Source organism: Schistocerca cancellata, chromosome 1 (genome assembly GCF_023864275.1).
Source record: "Schistocerca cancellata isolate TAMUIC-IGC-003103 chromosome 1, iqSchCanc2.1, whole genome shotgun sequence".
Classification (NCBI taxonomy): Eukaryota; Metazoa; Arthropoda; class Insecta; order Orthoptera; family Acrididae; genus Schistocerca; species Schistocerca cancellata.
In genome coordinates this window covers 1043989995-1044008277 of record NC_064626.1, presented here as the reverse complement: position 1 = coordinate 1044008277, position 18283 = coordinate 1043989995, and the positions used below count along the sequence as shown (strand labels likewise).

The window sequence follows — 18283 nt, the reverse complement described above, 5'->3', positions numbered from 1 at the left end:
CAAATCCTACCCTGAAATGAGAGCCATCCTTCATGAAATCCTCCCCACTCCACCAAGAGTGTCTTTCCGCCGTCCACCTAACCTTCGTAACCTCTTAGTTCATCCCTATGAAATCCCCAAACCACCTTCCCTACCCTCTGGCTTCTACCCTTGTAACCACACCCGGTGTAAAACCTGTCCCATGCACCCTCCCACCACCACCTACTCCAGTCCTGTAACCCGGAAGATATACATGATCAAAGGCAGAGCCACGTGTGAAAGCACCCACGTGATTTACCAACTGACCTGCCTACACTGTGAAGCTTTCTATGTGGGAATGACCAGCAACAAACTGTCCATTTGCATGAATGGACACAGGCAGACAGTGTTTGTTGGTAATGAGGACCACCCTGTGGCTAAACATGCCTTGGTGCACTGCCAGCACATCTTGGCACAGTGTTACACCGTCCAGGTTATCTGGATACTTCCCACTAACACCAACCTGTCAGAACTCCGGAGATGGAAACTTGCCCTTCAGTATATCCTCTCTTCTCGTTATCCACCAGGCCTCAATCTCTGCTAATTTCTAATTTCAATTTGCCGCCACTCATACCTCACCTGTCTTTCAACTACATCTTTGCCTCTGTACTTCCGCCTCGACTGACATCTCTGCCCAAACTCTTTGCCTTTACAAATGTCTGCTTGTGTCTGTGTATGTGCAGATGGATATGTGTGTGTGTGCGAGTGTATACCTGTCCTTTTTTCCCCCTAAGGTAAGTCTTCCCACTCCCGGGATTGGAATGACTCCTTACCCTCTCCCTTAAAACCCACATCCTTTTGTCTTTCCCTCTCCTTCCCTCTTTCCTGATGAAGCAACCGTTGGTTGCGAAAGCTTGAATTTTGTGTGTATGTTTGTGTTTGTATGTGTGTCTATCGACCTGCCAGCACTTTCGTTTGATAAGTCACATCATCTTTGTTTTTAGATATATGTATATACTTATGTTGTCTAATGCAAGAGAAGGCCTTTTGGCTGAAAGCTTACTTGTTTAGGGTCTTTTTATTGTGCCTGTCTGTGACTCAGCATCTGCAATGTATGGTAAGTAGCAATCTATCGTCTTCATGATATTGACATGAATAAGTGAAATGTAATTTTGTTTGTGTGTGTTGGGGGGGGGGGGGGGGGGGGGGGGCACGCGCATGTGCACACACATAATGCTGACTGAAGTTTATTAATGTTTCAGTTGGCTACAAGACAGTTTTCAGTGTTTATACATCCATGTGTCAAGGATGTCGTGGAGCTGGGTATATGGTAACAATACTCCTGGTCCACATCAGTAACATATTCCACTTCTTAGATCTGGTTGCATCAGTTCCTTGCAAAAATAAGTAATGCACTTTTGTATGCTCACATTAGGCAGGTTGCAGCTGGTCCACAACACATGTTGATCAACACTGGGTCAAAGCTGAAGTCATATACATCCTACAGGAGAGGTTTTTGTAAGTCATCCTTGTGATCAATGGTCAGTGGGACTTTGGCTGTTCAGTTATGTAATAAAATGAAACACCCACAGCCATTGTTTTGATGTTATTTTATTACATTGCAACCAGCTTCGGTAACTTGGTACACCATCTTCAGGCTGTAACTGGTACTGAGGGGGTGACCTCCCATCATATACATGATCCCATAATCGGCATACATCTTTAAACTGGCTTCCGTAGAATAGTATAATAGCAATGTTGTATCTGAAATCATCAGCTACCAACTCGCACACAACATCACTGTTGCAGTATTCTATGGAAGCCAGTTGATAGATGTTGGCCACTGGTGGTATAATAAATATGATTGGTGTTCATCTTCTCAGTGTCAGTTACACCTGAAGATGGTATATTGAGTCACTGAAACTGGTTGCAATATAATAAAAGAACATCGAAATGTTGACTGCAGGTGTTTCATTTTATTACATAAGTTATTAAAAACTTGTATTACCTGTTAGAATACCTCGATATGATGATAACACAATCTCATGAGATGTAAAGACTAGATTCAGGATATAGGTGGTACTTTTTTTTCCACTAGAAGACCCCCATCTCCTCCCTATTACTACTACAAGGAACTTGAGTCAATACCAAATGGATCTTCAAACCATAATGCTAGTTATGGTCAAGATCTGTTACTCCACAGGACTTGCAGAATTTGCCCCCTCTAGTTGATATTACTGTGCCCACACATAATAGACATCCTTGGCAATGCCAAATCAGAACTTTTCAGGGAAGATAAAGTAATGTTGTTTATTAGCTGTTAAAACCTCTCAGCTGACTTACAGTCTGAAAGTAATCATATCTGCCCTAATGTTACTACAGCCTATACATGATGTAATGAGGCCACTGTGAAACTGCTACCAGTCACTAGTGACTCACATTAAAATAAAGAAGCCACCACATGTGTTCATTTGGGAGCAGTTTGAGTCTCTTGGTTGTATAGAGTATTCTGTTACTGGTGTGAGATGCACATGGCTGACTAGAACCTTTGAATATGTAGGTGTCCTCAGTGGGGGAATTTGCTTACATTGAATGCACATTGTGTCAAAAATTTGCAAGACATGTAATTCTGTCCAGATGTAGCTCACTGATTTGAGTGGTTCTTTGTTATTGATGATTGAGCTCTATTTAGATAAACAGTTTTATCACAAAGGCTTCAGCATATTATTGCAATAAAGACAGTGTTACTTCAAGTTCACTCTCATGTTCCTACAAACACTATGAAAAGTTTCATGTATTCACTGGCATTTGCATTATTGGTCCTGTTAATAAAGCACATTGATAATTTAAATCTATTGTTGACAGGAAAACAATGTGTTCTTAAGTGTATAAAAATTTGTAAACTGGCTCATCAACTTTCATGCCGGGTTCCCGGGTTCGATTCCTGGCGGGGTCAGGGATTTTCTCTGCCTCGTGATGACTGGGTGTTGTGTGATGTCCTTAGGTTAGTTAGGTTTAAGTAGTTCTAAGTTCTAGGGGACTGATGACCATAGATATTAAGTTCCATAGTGCTCAGAGCCATAACTTTCATGCAATTATTGATCAACTGCCACCTTCTAATTACCTGATCTGAAAAAACGGAACTTCTGTGAGTGCACTGCTGAAATTTTACTGTAATGCTCAGACCAACTGTTTATCATCAGGAGGTGATTACAAATTGTGCTCATTAACTGCAGTCTATTTATTCACTTCATTGACCTCTCACATCTATTTATTCACTTCACTGACCTCTCGCATCAGTCTCTACACCTTTTTCCATATGTTGCTGGCAGCAGTTGCGTGGTTGCCATTTATCATATTTAAGTTTTATTACTCATTCCAAGAACACTGTATTATTCGCACTGTAGTATTAAAATTTCACACTAGATCAACATTAGTTGTTGTTATCCAGCTATGACAAAATTTAAGTTCAAACCATACAGCGGGAGAAACACGAGGTAGTGTATACAAAGAATTAGGCAAAAAGTGGGTTTTGTCAATATAGGAAACATTATGATATATAAGATACCACATTTTTCATTGTCATACTAGAAGAGTGATGATGAATATAATGAGATATTAGTTGTGTTTAAATTGATTAAACATATTTTTGGTTTCAGATCAATCAAGGAGGTAAAATCCCAAAATCATACTATTATAAAAACAGTGAAAAACTTGCAGAAAATGAAAATTACACTTCTGCTGTAATAAAGAAGGGAGACAAATTAAAACTTCCATTTGTTGTTGCACAAGACGGTTCTTTCCTGAAGTGAGTAACTTTTCTCAGATAATAATTTTATCAATGAGATTATCAGAATTCATTGGCCTTTTTCTTAAGTTTCTGTTCTGGTAATTACTCCCATTACCATACTTACTAGCTGTATTAAAATCTTTTAACAAGTCTTTGTACTCTTCAGTTTATAGGCTTTACTCATCTTTATCTGTAGATTAATTTCTTACTTCCTTCCATCTAAATTTGTGACACTACTGTGCCCATAAAGTGAGCTAATCCTTGAGTTTTCTTTTATATTACTATAAAATTCTTCAAAATTGTATACCATTGGAAAAAGATTTGTGGCCTCAAAATATTTTAAGACACTCAGAACAATACACAGTATCAATTAAAAGCGTGCCCAACAAATGCAGACCAACCATAAGCAGAGAAACTTATAAAACCACCCAAAAATTAAAAGAGTTAATGGACGATGGACCAGTGCTGAATACTTCAGAAATGGCTATGTGAATCTTATGTTATAATAACCTCTTAGCAACTTGAAAAGAAAAGCACTGTAACAATGTATTAGGTGAACACAAAATACTAAAGAATCAATGCATTCCACATGGGGTAGAGACTGTTCATCTTGAATTTGCCAATATTGTCTTTCAAACTGGAGTTGGGGAAAGAACTCTGATTAGCTGCTTTCTCTTTATGCATTTTATGTAAATGTGCACTGTAAACAAAGTGTGAGATGATATATTGTAGTATGACTGTGTCCTGTTGAGATTGCAGAGTACATTAAGAGTATGTATCAGACAAACAGATATAGAACACAGATGGCCATTTGTAACACAACACACTCCATGCAACTATCCATGGGTTTAAAATCTACATTTACATACATACTTCGGAAGCCATGGTAGCTTGCATGGCAGAAGGTACCCTGTGCCACTAAGTCATTTCCTTTCCTGTTCCACTTGCAAATAGAGTGAGAAAAAAAATGACAATCTGTATGCATCCATATGAGCTCAAATTTATCATATATTATCTTCATGGTCCTTACATGAAATGCATGTTGGCATCTGCAGAATCAGCATGCACTCAGCTTCGAAGGCTAGTTCTCCAAATCTTCTCAACAGTGTCCTTGAAAAACAATGCCACCTTCCCTCAAGGGATTCCCATTTGAGTTCCCGAAGCGTCTCTGTAATACTTGTGTGTTGCTCAGACCTACCAGTAACTAATCTAGCAACCTGACTCTGAATTGCTTTAATGCCTTCCTTTACTCCATCTTGGAGCAGGTCTCAAATACTTGAGCACTAATCAAAAATATAGGCCTATATGTGGTCTCCTTTACAGATGAACCACACTTTTCTAAAATGGTCCCAATAAACCAAAGTCAACCATTCACCTTCCCTACCATAATCATGACACACTCATTCCATTACATGTTTCCTGGTAACTTTAATCCGAGATACACTACTGTTTGTAAAAAGTGAAACATTTAGAAACAATGGTCTGTAACATGTCATGATAAGAACAGCAGAACCGTAATAAATGATTCAAATGACAGGCAAGTACTGTGCATATAGGCCCAACAGCACTCTCTTTTGTGTGGCCAGAGAGGTCAGAATTACACGATGCGCAATTGGTGCACAGCTGTCATACAAAGTGGAAATGTGTCACCTAGTGCCACTAGCAGTCAGAATATGTGATAAACACCTCCTAAATAAAGACATACATGACCAAGCAACAAGAGGAAAGGAGAATTATTACACAAGACAGCAAAATCTGAAATTTACAATGAGTTCTCCCAAGGAAGCAGGAAAAAGGTTTCCAACAAGCGTCCAAAATCAATTAAGGAAGTAAAGGAATTAAATTTATATAACAGTCATTTTAAAGTGTATCTTACAGAGAACACTATGAGTGAGAATTAAATGTCAAATTAAATATTAGCTATTGTACAGTAACATAAAATATGTAATAACTTCATATGTATCTCTGAATGTAATCCTGTTTTCTTTGCTGCACATTTATTGTATATATAAAATTGTATGATGCACCCTTTACTCTCAGCTGAAAATTATTGGCTGGAGTCCATGGGCAAAGGATAAGTAAGTAAATAAATATATGAAACTATTTGCCTCTGTATATGTCTGCTTGTGTCTGTATATGTGTGGATGGATATGTGTGTGTGTGCGAGTGTATACCGTATTTACTCGAATCTAAGACGCACTCGAATCTAAGCCGCACCTGAAAAATGAGACTCGAAATAAAGGAAAAAAAAAATTTCCCGAATCTAAGCTGCACCTGAAATTTGAAACTCAAAATTCAAGGAGAGAGAAAAGTTTTAGTCCGCACCTCCAAATCGAAACAAAGTTGGTCCATTGTAATATGAGACACAATTTAGGTCGAATGAATGACGATACACCTACAGTAGTTTGGTTCGAGTTGTAAGCTTAGCAGTTAAGCTTTACCAGGTAGCCCTTGCTATGCGTCAGGCACTCCATCCGTATTTATACGGGTACCCTTCCTTTTTCACGTGCTTCGTCTGGTTTGAATCGATTGCTTATTTTGCTTTGATCTGATAAGTGCCGTTTTCTTTGTTATAGGTGTTTACATCACTCTAAGCTGTAAATGCATTACTGTACTGTGTCATGCATTGTTTGTCGCATTCTGATAGTGTGTGTTTACGGCCTGTCGCCGCTCGCGGCATGGCTTGCTTTTGTGCGCGCTACCGCCGCTTACAATTTAAAAAAAAAAAAAAAAAGGAGAGGAATCGTCTCATTAACGAAACAATGGAAAGAGACTACTATTTGTTGTTACTTACACTGCTGCTTTCTTTGATAATGATCAACAAGAACCAAATAATAGACTGCGTATGATAGAACATGTTCTGAACGAGAGTTAGGCGAAAATTTTTCTCCGTTTGAAAATCTTTGCGGCCACTTCTTTAGTACATCAAATTCTGCACAGAAATTAGAGTCATCTTAGATTTTAAAATCTAGTCAGTTGCCGTGCTTCATTTCTGACTGTATCACTTTTAGGCATAAGAATAATACGAATGTAAACATGACACGATAGGTATATTTTTCCACGTTTGCTGTTGTCTCACTCTAGTTTCGTAGTTTATTAGGCAGACAGGATTTAAATGAGATAGCAGCAAACATGAAAGAATACATGGCAAAATGTTTATATTCGTATTATTCTTATGGTGAAGTATGTGATTCACATTTCATCAGGTTCCTATTAGCAACCATTTCTTCTCACAGGTAGGCAAAAATTCAGAACGTAGAGTTGGCCATATTGACAAATATCCCAAACAGTCTTGCCAGTCAGATTTTCGTAGTATATTGAAATTCTGCTACATTCAAAGATGAACAATACGGAATTTGTTTTTACTTTGTTGGATAATGTATGAGAATGCAGTGGTTGAAACTCGGGGCGGAGAAAAAAGCTCGTCTTCCACCTTTTTTTATATTTATTTACTGACACAGAGGTTTTGGCGCCAGTATTTATCTTTGTGCCTACAAATCATGCCTGTGTAGCGCTACATATATTCGATGGCAGAAGTTAGTTGTGGTGGCACCTACCAACATTTTTTCAGAACTTCCGCTTGCTTTGCACTCGATTCTAAGCCGCAGGCGGTTTTTTGGATTACAAAAACTGGAAAAAAAAGGCAGCTCGGATTCGAGTAAATACGGTACCCGTCCTTTTTTCCCCCTAAGGTAAGTCTTTCCGCTCCTGGGATTGGAATGACTCCTTACCCTCTCCCTTAAAACCCAAATCCTTTCGTCTTTTCCTCTCCTTCCCTCTTTCCTGATGAGGCAACCATTGGTTGCGAAAGCTAGAATTTTGTGTGTATGTTTGTGTGTCTATCGACGTGCCAGCGCTTTCGTTTGGTAAGTCACATCATCTTTGTTTTTAGGTATATTTTTTCCCACGTGGAATGTTTCCTTCTATTATATTCATTTATATACAGATAGATAGATCAACAAACTATGATATCACAGAGTGCAATATCAGCATGTGAAGGAGTTCAAACAGGGCAGAATGGCTGGTCTCTGGGAGGCAGGTCTGTCACCCGTGACACTGTGGCTTATACAGGGCTTGCTGCTTAAACAGTGAGGGGAAAGTGGAACCAGTGGAGAGAAGAAGGACATACACAGTGCCAACAGGGTATTGAATGAAACGATGTGGCCACAGTGGGAGATGACCACTATCTTGTTTGCTTTGCCGTAACGGACTGAAGAGCTTTGTCCACAGTGTTGGCATGATGCTGAAACACTGCAACAGGTGTGGACATTTGTACATTGACAGTTCAGTGCCATCTTCTGCAGGCTGGACTGGTGACACACATGCCATTGCTTTGGTTTTCAGTGGCCAGAACCCACCAACACTGCAGACTGCAATGGTTACATCAATGTCAACACTGGAAAGCTGAGTGGCAAAATGTAGTGTTTTCATACGAATCCAACGTCAGATGCCCTACAGTGATAGCCACATAAACATTTGACACTGCTGTAGAGAACGCAATTGGACAGACTGTATTGTTGAGTGGCATAGCAGACAAAAGCCAAGTATGATGGTTTGGAGTCTCATTGCCTGTAACACATGATTTCGCCTCCTTCATATTGAGGACAATCTGAACAGCTACTGCTACATCAGGGCGGTCTTACAGCCAGAGATACTGCCTCTCCTGCATGCCATTCCACATGCCATATTTCAGCAGGACAATTCCTAGCCACAAGTGGTGAGGAATGTGCAAGCCTTCTTTGAAGAATGATGGATACCACTGCTTCCGTGGGATGCCTGTTTGCCTGATGTCACCCATTAAATATGTCTGGTATGTGGTCAGTTAGCAACTTGTTTATTCAGGTCCTCCTGCAGCCACAGTTGATGCTTTGTGGACTCACCTACAAACTGTGAGGTGGAGTATTCCCCAGAATCATGTTTAGGTGCTCTGCTATTCCATGCCATGATGTCAACAGGTCTGATTGTAGCACATGGTTGCACTACTCTGTACTGAAAGTAAAGTAAAAAATAATGTTACCATTTTTCGCCAAAATATTCCAGGATTGAAGAATAAAGTAGATGAGCTCCTGGTTTGTTTAGACGACATTGAATCTGGTAATGTAATAGATATACTATGCTTGTCTGAGCATCACATTGTGTCTGATATGGAAAAGGTAAATATCAGTGGTTATAAACTAGCTGCACATATGAGTAGAGAGAATAAGGTAGGAGGAGGAGTTGCCACATATGTCAAAAGTTATCACTGTGTAGAAAGATAAGGTACAAAAAAGTTTTGTCTAGAGCAACATATAGAAGCATGTGCCTGTCAACTTAAACTGAAGGAGGGCTCTTTTATAATTGTAACAGTATACAGCTCTCCTTCAGGAAACTTTCATTTATTCCTGGAAAACTTGGATGCCTTGTTGTGCTATCTGTCAGATAGGGGAAAGCAAATTATTATTTGTGGGGACTTCAATGTTGATTCACTGAAAGAGTGGAATAGGAAGAATGACCTGGAAGTCTTGCTTGGTTCTTTCAATTTGACATCTGTCATTAATTTTCCTACTCGGGTAGTAAAGGACAGCAGCACATTGATAGATAACACTCTTATAGACCAAGATAGGTTTAAAAACATAAATTCTTGTCCTGTTGAGAATGGGCTTTCTGATCATGATGCTCAGCTTGTTACAGTATATGACATAGCTCCATTCAGTAATTCAAAACTACCCTCCAAAGTTGTATGTTCAATTAATGACTCAACAATTAGAAATTTCAGAGAAAATCTTCAGCAGTTAGACTGGAACGAGGTGTACAAGGAACCCAATGCTAATTTAAAATATAACGTATTTCATGATACATTTGTAAGAGAATTTGAAAACTGTTTCCCCAAGAAAGTAGTTAAATCTAATTATAAGAAACTGTGCAAAAAACCTTGGCTTACTAAAGGAATAAAAATATCTTGTAACCACAAAAGGGAACTGTATCTAACAACAAGAAAGAGTAATGATCCAGAAACAGCCAAATATTATAAAAACTACTGTGCTACATTAAGAAAGGTTATTAAAAAGTCCAGGAGCATGTGCACCATGTCTGAGATTAATACCTCTGATAACAAAATCAAAACAATTTGGAATATTATTACAAGGGAGACAGGGCAACCAAGAGTACAGGATGACGGCATCACCACCAAAGCGAATGGAAACTTGATATACAACAAGCTGCAAGTCGAAAACATTTTGAATAATCATTTTTTAAATGTTGTAGAGAAAATAGGATCTAAATGTTCATTAGAAGAAGCAAGGCAGTTAATGGAAGAGGCCTTACCCACACCATTTGATACAATTGAAATTCCACCCACCTCTCCATCTGAAATTAGAAAGATAATAAACTCTCTCAAGAATAAAAGCTGACATGGGATTGATGGCATTTCCAGCATGATAATAAAAGCTTGTTCCCAAGAAATAAGTGGGATTCTTAGCCATATATGTAATAGCTCTCTGAAGCAGGGTATTGTCCCAGATAGACTGAAGTATACCATTGTTATACCACTGCATAAAAAAGGGGATAGGTCTGATGTCAACAACTACCGCCCAATCTCTCTTCCGACTGCCTTATCCAAAATTGTTGAAAAAATAATGTATTGTAGAGTAGCTTCACACCTTTGTAAAAATAAAGTTTTAACAAAATGTCAGTTTGGTTTCCAGAAGGGTTTTTCAACCGAAAATGCTATATATACTTTCAATAATGAAATATTAAATGCTCTGAGAAACCAGAAGTCACCCGTTGGGATTTTTTGCGATCTATCAAAGGCTTTTGATTGTGTAAATCATGGAATACTTCTAGATAAGCTCAAGTACTGTGGTATGAATGGGACAGTGCTCAAATGGTTTAAATCATACTTAACTGGAAGAGTGCAGAAAATTGAAATAAACAGTTCACATAATATGCAAAAAACTGGTGATTTCTCAAACTGGGGAACAATCAACAATGGGGTGCCGCAAGGTTCGGTCTTGGGTCCTCTGCTGTTCTTAATATATATTAATGACTTGCCATTCTATATTCACGAAGATGCAAAGCTGGTACTTTTTGCCGATTATACAAGTATAGCTATCTCACCCAACAGACAAGAATTAACTGGCGAAATTGTAAACGATGTTTTCCAGGAAATCATTAAGTGGTTCTCTGCAAATGGGCTCTCATTAAACTTTGACAAAACACAGTATATACTGTTCCACACGGTAAATGGAATGACCCCATTAATAAATATAGACTTTGATCAGAAATAGGTAGCTAAGGTAGAATATTCAAAATTTCTAGGTGTATGCATTGATGAAGGGTTGAACTGGAAAAAACACACTGAGGATCTGCTGAAACGTTTGAGTTCAGCTACTTATGCTATTAGGGTCATTGCAAATTTTGCCGATATACATCCGAGTAAATTAGCTTATCACACCTATTTCCATTGTCTGCTTTCATATGGCATCATATTCTGGGGTAACTCATCATTGAGTACAAGAGTGTTCATTGCACAAAAGCGTGTAATCAGAATAATTGCTGGAGCTCATGCAAGATCATCCTGCAGACACTTATTTAAAGAGCTAGAAATCTTCACTGTAGCCTCACAATATATATATTCACTTATGAAATTTGTTATTAACAATCCGAACGAATTCAAAAGTAATAGCAGTGTACATGGCTACAACACTAGGAGAAAGGATGATCTTCACTACTCAAGGTTAAATCTAACTTTGACTCAGAAGAGGGTAAATTATGCTGCCACAAAAGTCTTTGGTCACTTACCTAATAGCATCAAAAGTCTGAGAGATAGCCATATAGCATTTAAAAGGAAATTAAAAGAATATCTTAATGGGAACTCCTTCTACTCATTAGATGAATTTTTGGATATAGTAAGTGGGTAATTCCCCAACCTCATAATAATAATAATAATAATAATAATAATAATAATAATAATAATAATAATGAGTGCCATGTAATATTTTGTCTAATGTAATATCTTGTATAGACATCTTTTATTAACCTGACACGTTCCACATCATTACGAAGTGTCGTATTCATGATCTATGGAACAAGTACTAATCTAATCTAATATAATCTGCACTGTCACAGTGCATGTACAGACCAGTAATGCCAGTCATTTGTGTAGAGTCATGCCCATAATTGGTGGAATAAATTTCATTGTGATCACATCTCTTGGTCTTGGTGTTTCACTTTTTCCAAACAACAGTGTACTTAAACAACATGTCTGTGTCAAGTGGGACATTAATAATGCTGTACCCACACATTACAGGTTTGTTTTTCCTACTCATTTGCATTAACTTACATTTTTCTACCTTTTTCTATAAAGCTAGTTACCATTCATCACATCAACTAGAAGATTTGTCTAAATCATCTTGTGTCCTCCTATAGTCACTCAACTTTGGTATCTTCCCATGCACCAAAGCATCAACAGTATCTGCTCACCCCATCTGCCAGATCATTTATGTATATAGTAAATAATATCAGTCCTACCACACTTTTCTGGGGCACTTCTGACGATACTCTCGTCACTGATGAATAGCTGCCATCGACGACAAGATACTGGGTTATCTTACTTAAGAAGTCTTCAGGCCAATAAAATATCTGGGAATCTATTCCATATGTTCATAGCTTTATTAAAAGCCTACAGAGGGGCACTGTATCAAATGCTTTACAGAATTGTAGAGATATGGAATCTGCCTGTAACCCTTTTTTCCATAGTTCACAGCATATCATGTGAGAAAAGGGCAAGCTGAGTTTTATATGAGCAATGCTTTCTGAAACCATGCTGATTAATGAACATAGCTTATTGGTTTCTAGGTCTCTACAAAATTGAGACTATGTTCAAGAACTGAGAATATGTTAAAGTATTCTGCAGAAAACCAGTGTTAAGGGTATTCGTCCGTAATTTTTCGGGTCCATTCTTCTAACCTCTTGTATACAGGAGTCACATGCACTTCTTCCATTTGTTTGAGTCTTTGCACTGGGCAAGAGATTTGTAATACATGCAAGCTAAGTAAGGGGCCAATGCCACAGAGTGCTCTTTGTAAAATTCAATTGGTATTTCATCTGGACCTGGCATTTGCTTTCAGTTGTTTCTCTACAACAGGGGTACTTATTACTGTGTCGTCCATACAGGACTTTGTGCAGTAGTCAAACAATGGTACATTTGCATTCTGCTAACAGCTGCTAAAATTGTTGTTTATTGAAACACAGCAGTTTCACAGCCTAAAGCCACACTATAAGATGCAACCTACATGGAAAAGAGCAATGTACAGTGTCACCACTTAGTGGACATTAAAATTAATAAAGGAATAAATATACTCACAATGTTAAAATGTCATAGGCATTCCTATCACTCCTGCTCAGAATTTACTATTCAGTGAATATTGTCAATACTACATCAAAAGAGAGGTAACAAAGGCATGCTCCATTCATTTAGGACAAATTGCTGATGACGAAACTTGCAGTTACACAGTCATGTTTTAAAATTTGCCTACATTTAAAAAGAAAAAAGAGATATTTTATAGTCAGAGGATCTTAAATTTTTTTAGAGGGGCTGGATTAGCAATAAAAAATTATCACTGCTAACATAGTCACAGCACCATGCAAATTACTGTGTGGAATGTATCAGGTGGCAGTGTCTTACCTGCCATCTTCAAAACAAAATAAATGAACAACTGTGCTACAGACTGAATGAATTTACACTTACACTTACAAAATGTGAGATAGAACCTCTTAAATAGAAAAACATGCATAAAATTTAAGAAATATAGTACTGTGAAAACACAGGGAAAGCCAAGTACTTAACTTATCACACTGGAGATGTGTAGCAGGTAATAATATTAGCCACTGTTTGTGGACAGCTTATGCAAAACAGTCTGGCCTACACTGAATTTGACAAGAAAAAGGTCATAGATTTTTCTTTAATACAAGTAGATATGTAAGTACCTGAAGACAATGATAAAAAGTCTCAGACAGCAGACAAAACAATGAAATTTATGTAAAAAAGAAAATAAGAAACGCACAAGATCTGAAAGGTAAAAGAAAAATGTTAATATTAGGGACTCAGATACAAAATTGGAGAGACTGGTGTGAATTGACTGATGAGAGCAAGGTACATGCTGAACTGCAATTAAAGTAAACCAGAAGAGCTAAGTACAGATTAGAATTATTTGATTGTATAGATAAAAAACCTACTCACCAAGTGGTGGCAGAAAATACACGCATGAAAGACTGTTGTGATTGGCCAGCTTTTGGAGCCAGTGGCTCCTCCTTCAGGCAGAAGGGTTGAAGGGGAAGGAAGAAGGGAGAAGGAAGAGGACTGAAGAGGCCTAGGAAAAGGGGTAGATTTTGGGAAAGTCACCTGTAACCGTGGCTCAGGGGAGACTTACCATACGGGATGAGAAGAAAAGACTGACTAGGGACTGCACCAGACAAGATTTGAAAACCTGAGAGTTTGAAGGTGGAAGACAGGGCAATATGAAAGACAGAGATTACTACTAAAACATCGTGCATGAGTTAATAGGAGTGAGAAGCTAAGTGCATTGTACATAACAGAGGTGGGAGGGGGTGGTGAAAGATGGACGGGAAAGACAATGAAAGATTAGGAAATTAAAACAGAGTGAAGCAAAGAGTAGGTACAGTGAAGAAAAGCTGAGACAGAAGAAATTAATTTAAATTAAGGCCAGGTGGGTGGCGAGAACCAGGGGCATGTTTTAGTGCTAATTCCCACCTGCAGAATTCTCAGAAACTGGTGTCAGGAGGAAGAATCCAGATGGCATATGTGGTGAAACAGGCTCTGAGGTCACAAATGTCATGTTGTAGAGCATGCACTGAAACAGGATACTGCGAGTTGCCAGTATATACCCTCTGCCTATGCCCATTCATCCTAATTGATAATTTGGTAGTAGTCATGCCGATATAGAAGGCTGAACAGTGTTTACATAATAGCTGGTATATGACGTGTATCATTTTGCAACTGGCTCTCCCTTTGATAGTACATATTTTTCCAGTTACAGGGCTATTATAGGTGGTGATAGGAGGGTGCATAGGGCAAGTCTTGCAGCAGGGATGGTCACAGGGGTAGGAGCCATAGGGTAGGAAGATGGTGCAGAAGGACCATAGGGTCTGACAAGAATATTGTGGAGATTGGGAGGGTGACAGAAAGCTATTCTACGTGTGATGGGCAAAATTTTAGACAGAATGGATCTCATTTCAGGGCATGATTTTAGAAAATCATGGCCCTGTCGAAGTAGCTGATTAACACATTCCACACCAGGATAATAAGAGTCACCAATGGTGTGTTCCAAAGCTGTTTTGTGGAGGGATCAGCAGTACCAGGATTGGATGTGATGATCCAGAAAATCTGCTATTTAACTAGACTGGTGGGGTGATTACATGCAGCGAAGGGTGAGATGAGAATGGTGGTGTATTGGTGTAAAGAGTCTACATCCGAACAAATACATTTGCCTCAGATGCCAAGGTTGCATGGGGAGAAATGTTTGACATGGAAAGGATGGCAACTGTCAAGATGTAAGTACTGTTGTTTGTTGGTAGGTTTAATGTGGACAGAAGTGTGTAGCTGGCCTTCAGTGAGGACGAGATCAACATCAAGGAAAGTGGCATGGGATTCAGAATAGGACCATGTGAAATTTAATTGGGAGAAGGTATTCAGAGATTCCAGGAATTTTAGCAGGTCAGCCTCACCTTGAGTCTACATGGTAAAGATGTCATAATTGTATCAAAACCAAACCAAGGCCTGAAGACATGGATCCCAGGAAAGCCCCTTCCAAGCAACCCATGAAAAGGTTGGCATAGGAAGGAGCCATCCTGGTTCCTATGGCTGTACTCATGATCTGTTTGTATGTCTGCCCCTCAAAGGTGAAGTAGTTGTTGGTAAGTATAAAGTTGATTAAGGTGAGTAGGAAGGATGTCATAGGTTTGGAATCAGGTGGCCACTGACTGAGGAAATGTTCAGCAGCAGACCGACCATGTATGTGGGGAATTTTGGTATAGATGGAGATGGCATCAATGGTGGCAAGCAAGGTGTGTGGTGGGAGTGGGATAGGCTCGGATTTCAGATGATCTAGGAAATGGTTGGTATCTTTGATGTAGGAGGTGAGTTTTGTACAATAGGTTGCAGGTGTTGATCAACTAAAGCAGATATAAGTTTGGTGGGTGCTTTGAAGCCAGCAACTATAGGACAGACAGGATGATTGGGTTTGTGGATTTTAGGAAGAAAGTAAAAGGTGGGGGCATGTGGTTTGGGTGGGGTGAGAAGTTCTATGGATTGAGGTGTTAGTCCTTGTGAGGGGCTTGAAGTTTCAAGGAGGGATTGCAGGTCAGTTTGAATCACAGGGATGTGATCTTGATAGCAGATGCTGTACGTAGAGGCATCAGACAGCTGGCATAGACCTTCACTAACACAATCCTTTTGGTCAAATACCACAGTGGCAGATCCTTTGTCTGCTGGGAGTATAATGATGGTGTCATCAGCTTTTAGGGAAAACATAGCCTCGAGTTCCGCAGAGGACAGGTTAGGGCCATGTTGTAAGGACCTGAAGAAAGGTTGTAAGGCAATGCTGGATGTGAGGAATTCTTTGAAGGCTTGTAAGGGATGATTTTGAGGTAGTGGTGGTGGATCAAGTTGGGATCATGGTCTGAACTGTTCAAGGCAGGGTTCAATGTCAGGTTTACTGTTGGAAAGGTCTTGGGGTGGGTTGCAAAGTGATATTTCCAATGGGTATTACATGTGAAGAAAAGGATGTCCTTCACCAAAGAAGCATTATCAAATGCAGGTTTAGGGCTGAAAGTGAGGCCCTTAGATAACACAAATAATTCAGGAGGGGAGAGTGCTTTAGATGAGAGGTTAAGGACACTGTTCTGTTGTGACTGGTTTGTGGGATTATGGACTATTCTTGGTCTTGGAGGCTGTGGTTAAGGCTGTGGGATGTTAAGGAGATTTTCCAAGCTCAGTTTGTAGGAGAGGAGTAGTGGTTGATGGTGTGGCTGTTTGGGGAGCTGCAGAAGAACAGGAAGGGAAATACCGCTGTTCAGGTAGTTTAGGAGAAGGTGGGATAGCTTTTTGAGGTGAAGTCTGGCATGTTGTTGCAGTTTGAAGTTGGCTTGGTGGATGATACCATTCAAGGAAACACGAGGGGCAGATAACTGCAGGATTTTGTAGGAGAGAAGTGTGCTAGAGTGGAAATTTGCTCATGAGGAATATACATCACAGATTAGCTGGGTAAAAGCAAGAGATTGCTGTATTTGAAACTGTAAAAGAGCCTGGTGTAGGGTAGGATTGCACCCAGAAATGGGGACTTTCAGTGTTAGGCCTTTTGGAGTAACTCCAAGGGACAAGCAGGTTTCAAGAAACAGTTTGTGGGACCATATGTTTGATAGTGCAAAGGCATGTTTTCGAAAGGAAGAGATGTAATATGAGATGGGATTGTTTTTGTTGTTATAATTATGTTATAATTATATGGTTATAATAGAAGGAAACATTCCACGAAGGAAAAATATACTTAAAAACAAAGATGATGTGACTTACCAAATGAAAGTGCTGGCAGGTCGACAGACACACAAACAAACACAAACATACACACAAAATTCTAGCTTTCGCAACCAACGGTTGCCTCATCAGGAAAGAGGGAAGGAGAGGGAAAGATGAAAGGATTTGGGTTTTAAGGGAGAGGGTAAGGAGTCATTCCAATCCCGGGAGCGGAAAGACTTACCTTATGGGGAAAAAAGGACAGGTATACACTCGCACACACACACATATCCATCCGCATATACACAGACACAAGCAAACATTTGTAAAGGCAAAGAGTTTGGGCAGATATGTCAGCCGAGGCGGAAGTATAGAGGCAAAGATGATGTTGAAAGACAGGTGAGGTATGAGCGGCGGCAAATTGAAATTAGAAATTAGCGGAGATTGAGGCCTGGCGGATAGCGAGAAGAGAGGATATGTTGAAGGGCAAGTTCCCATCTCCGGAGTTCTGACAGTTTGGTGTTAGTGGGAAGTATCCAGATAACCCGGACGGTGTAACACTGCGCCAAGATGTGCTGGTCGTGCACCAAGGCATGTTTAGCCACAGGGTGATCCTCATTACCAACAAACACTGTCTGCCTGTGTCCATTCATGCGAATGGACAGTTTGTTGCTGGTCATTCCCACATAGAATGCATCACAGTGTAGGCAGGTCAGTTGGTAGATCACGTGGGTGCTTTCACACGTGGCTCTGCCTTTGATTGTGCACACCTTCCGGGTTACAGGACTGGAGTAGGTGGTGGTGGGAGGGTGCATGGGACAGGTTTTACACCGGGGGCGGTTACTAGGGTAGGAGCCAGAGGGTAGGGAAGGTGGCTTGGGGATTTCATAGGGATGAACTAAGAGGTTACGAAGGTTAGGTGGACGGCGGAAAGACACTCTTGGTGGAGTGGGGAGGATTTCATGAAGGATGGATCTCATTTCAGGGCAGGATTTGAGGAAGTCGTATCCCTGCTGGAGAGCCACATT

General features: G+C 39.7%; 1 protein-coding gene across 1 annotated transcript in view; it reads left to right on the top strand.

Moving 5' to 3' along the window:
• The window catches only part of LOC126090105 (SEC14-like protein 2), a 317955-nt gene that overhangs the window by 287147 nt on the left and 12525 nt on the right, over positions 1-18283 (top strand). Inside the window, exon 8 of the mRNA XM_049906960.1 lies at positions 3618-3766. Within this exon, the coding sequence (XP_049762917.1) occupies positions 3618-3766 (149 nt within the window). The remainder of the gene's footprint in view (positions 1-3617; positions 3767-18283) is intronic.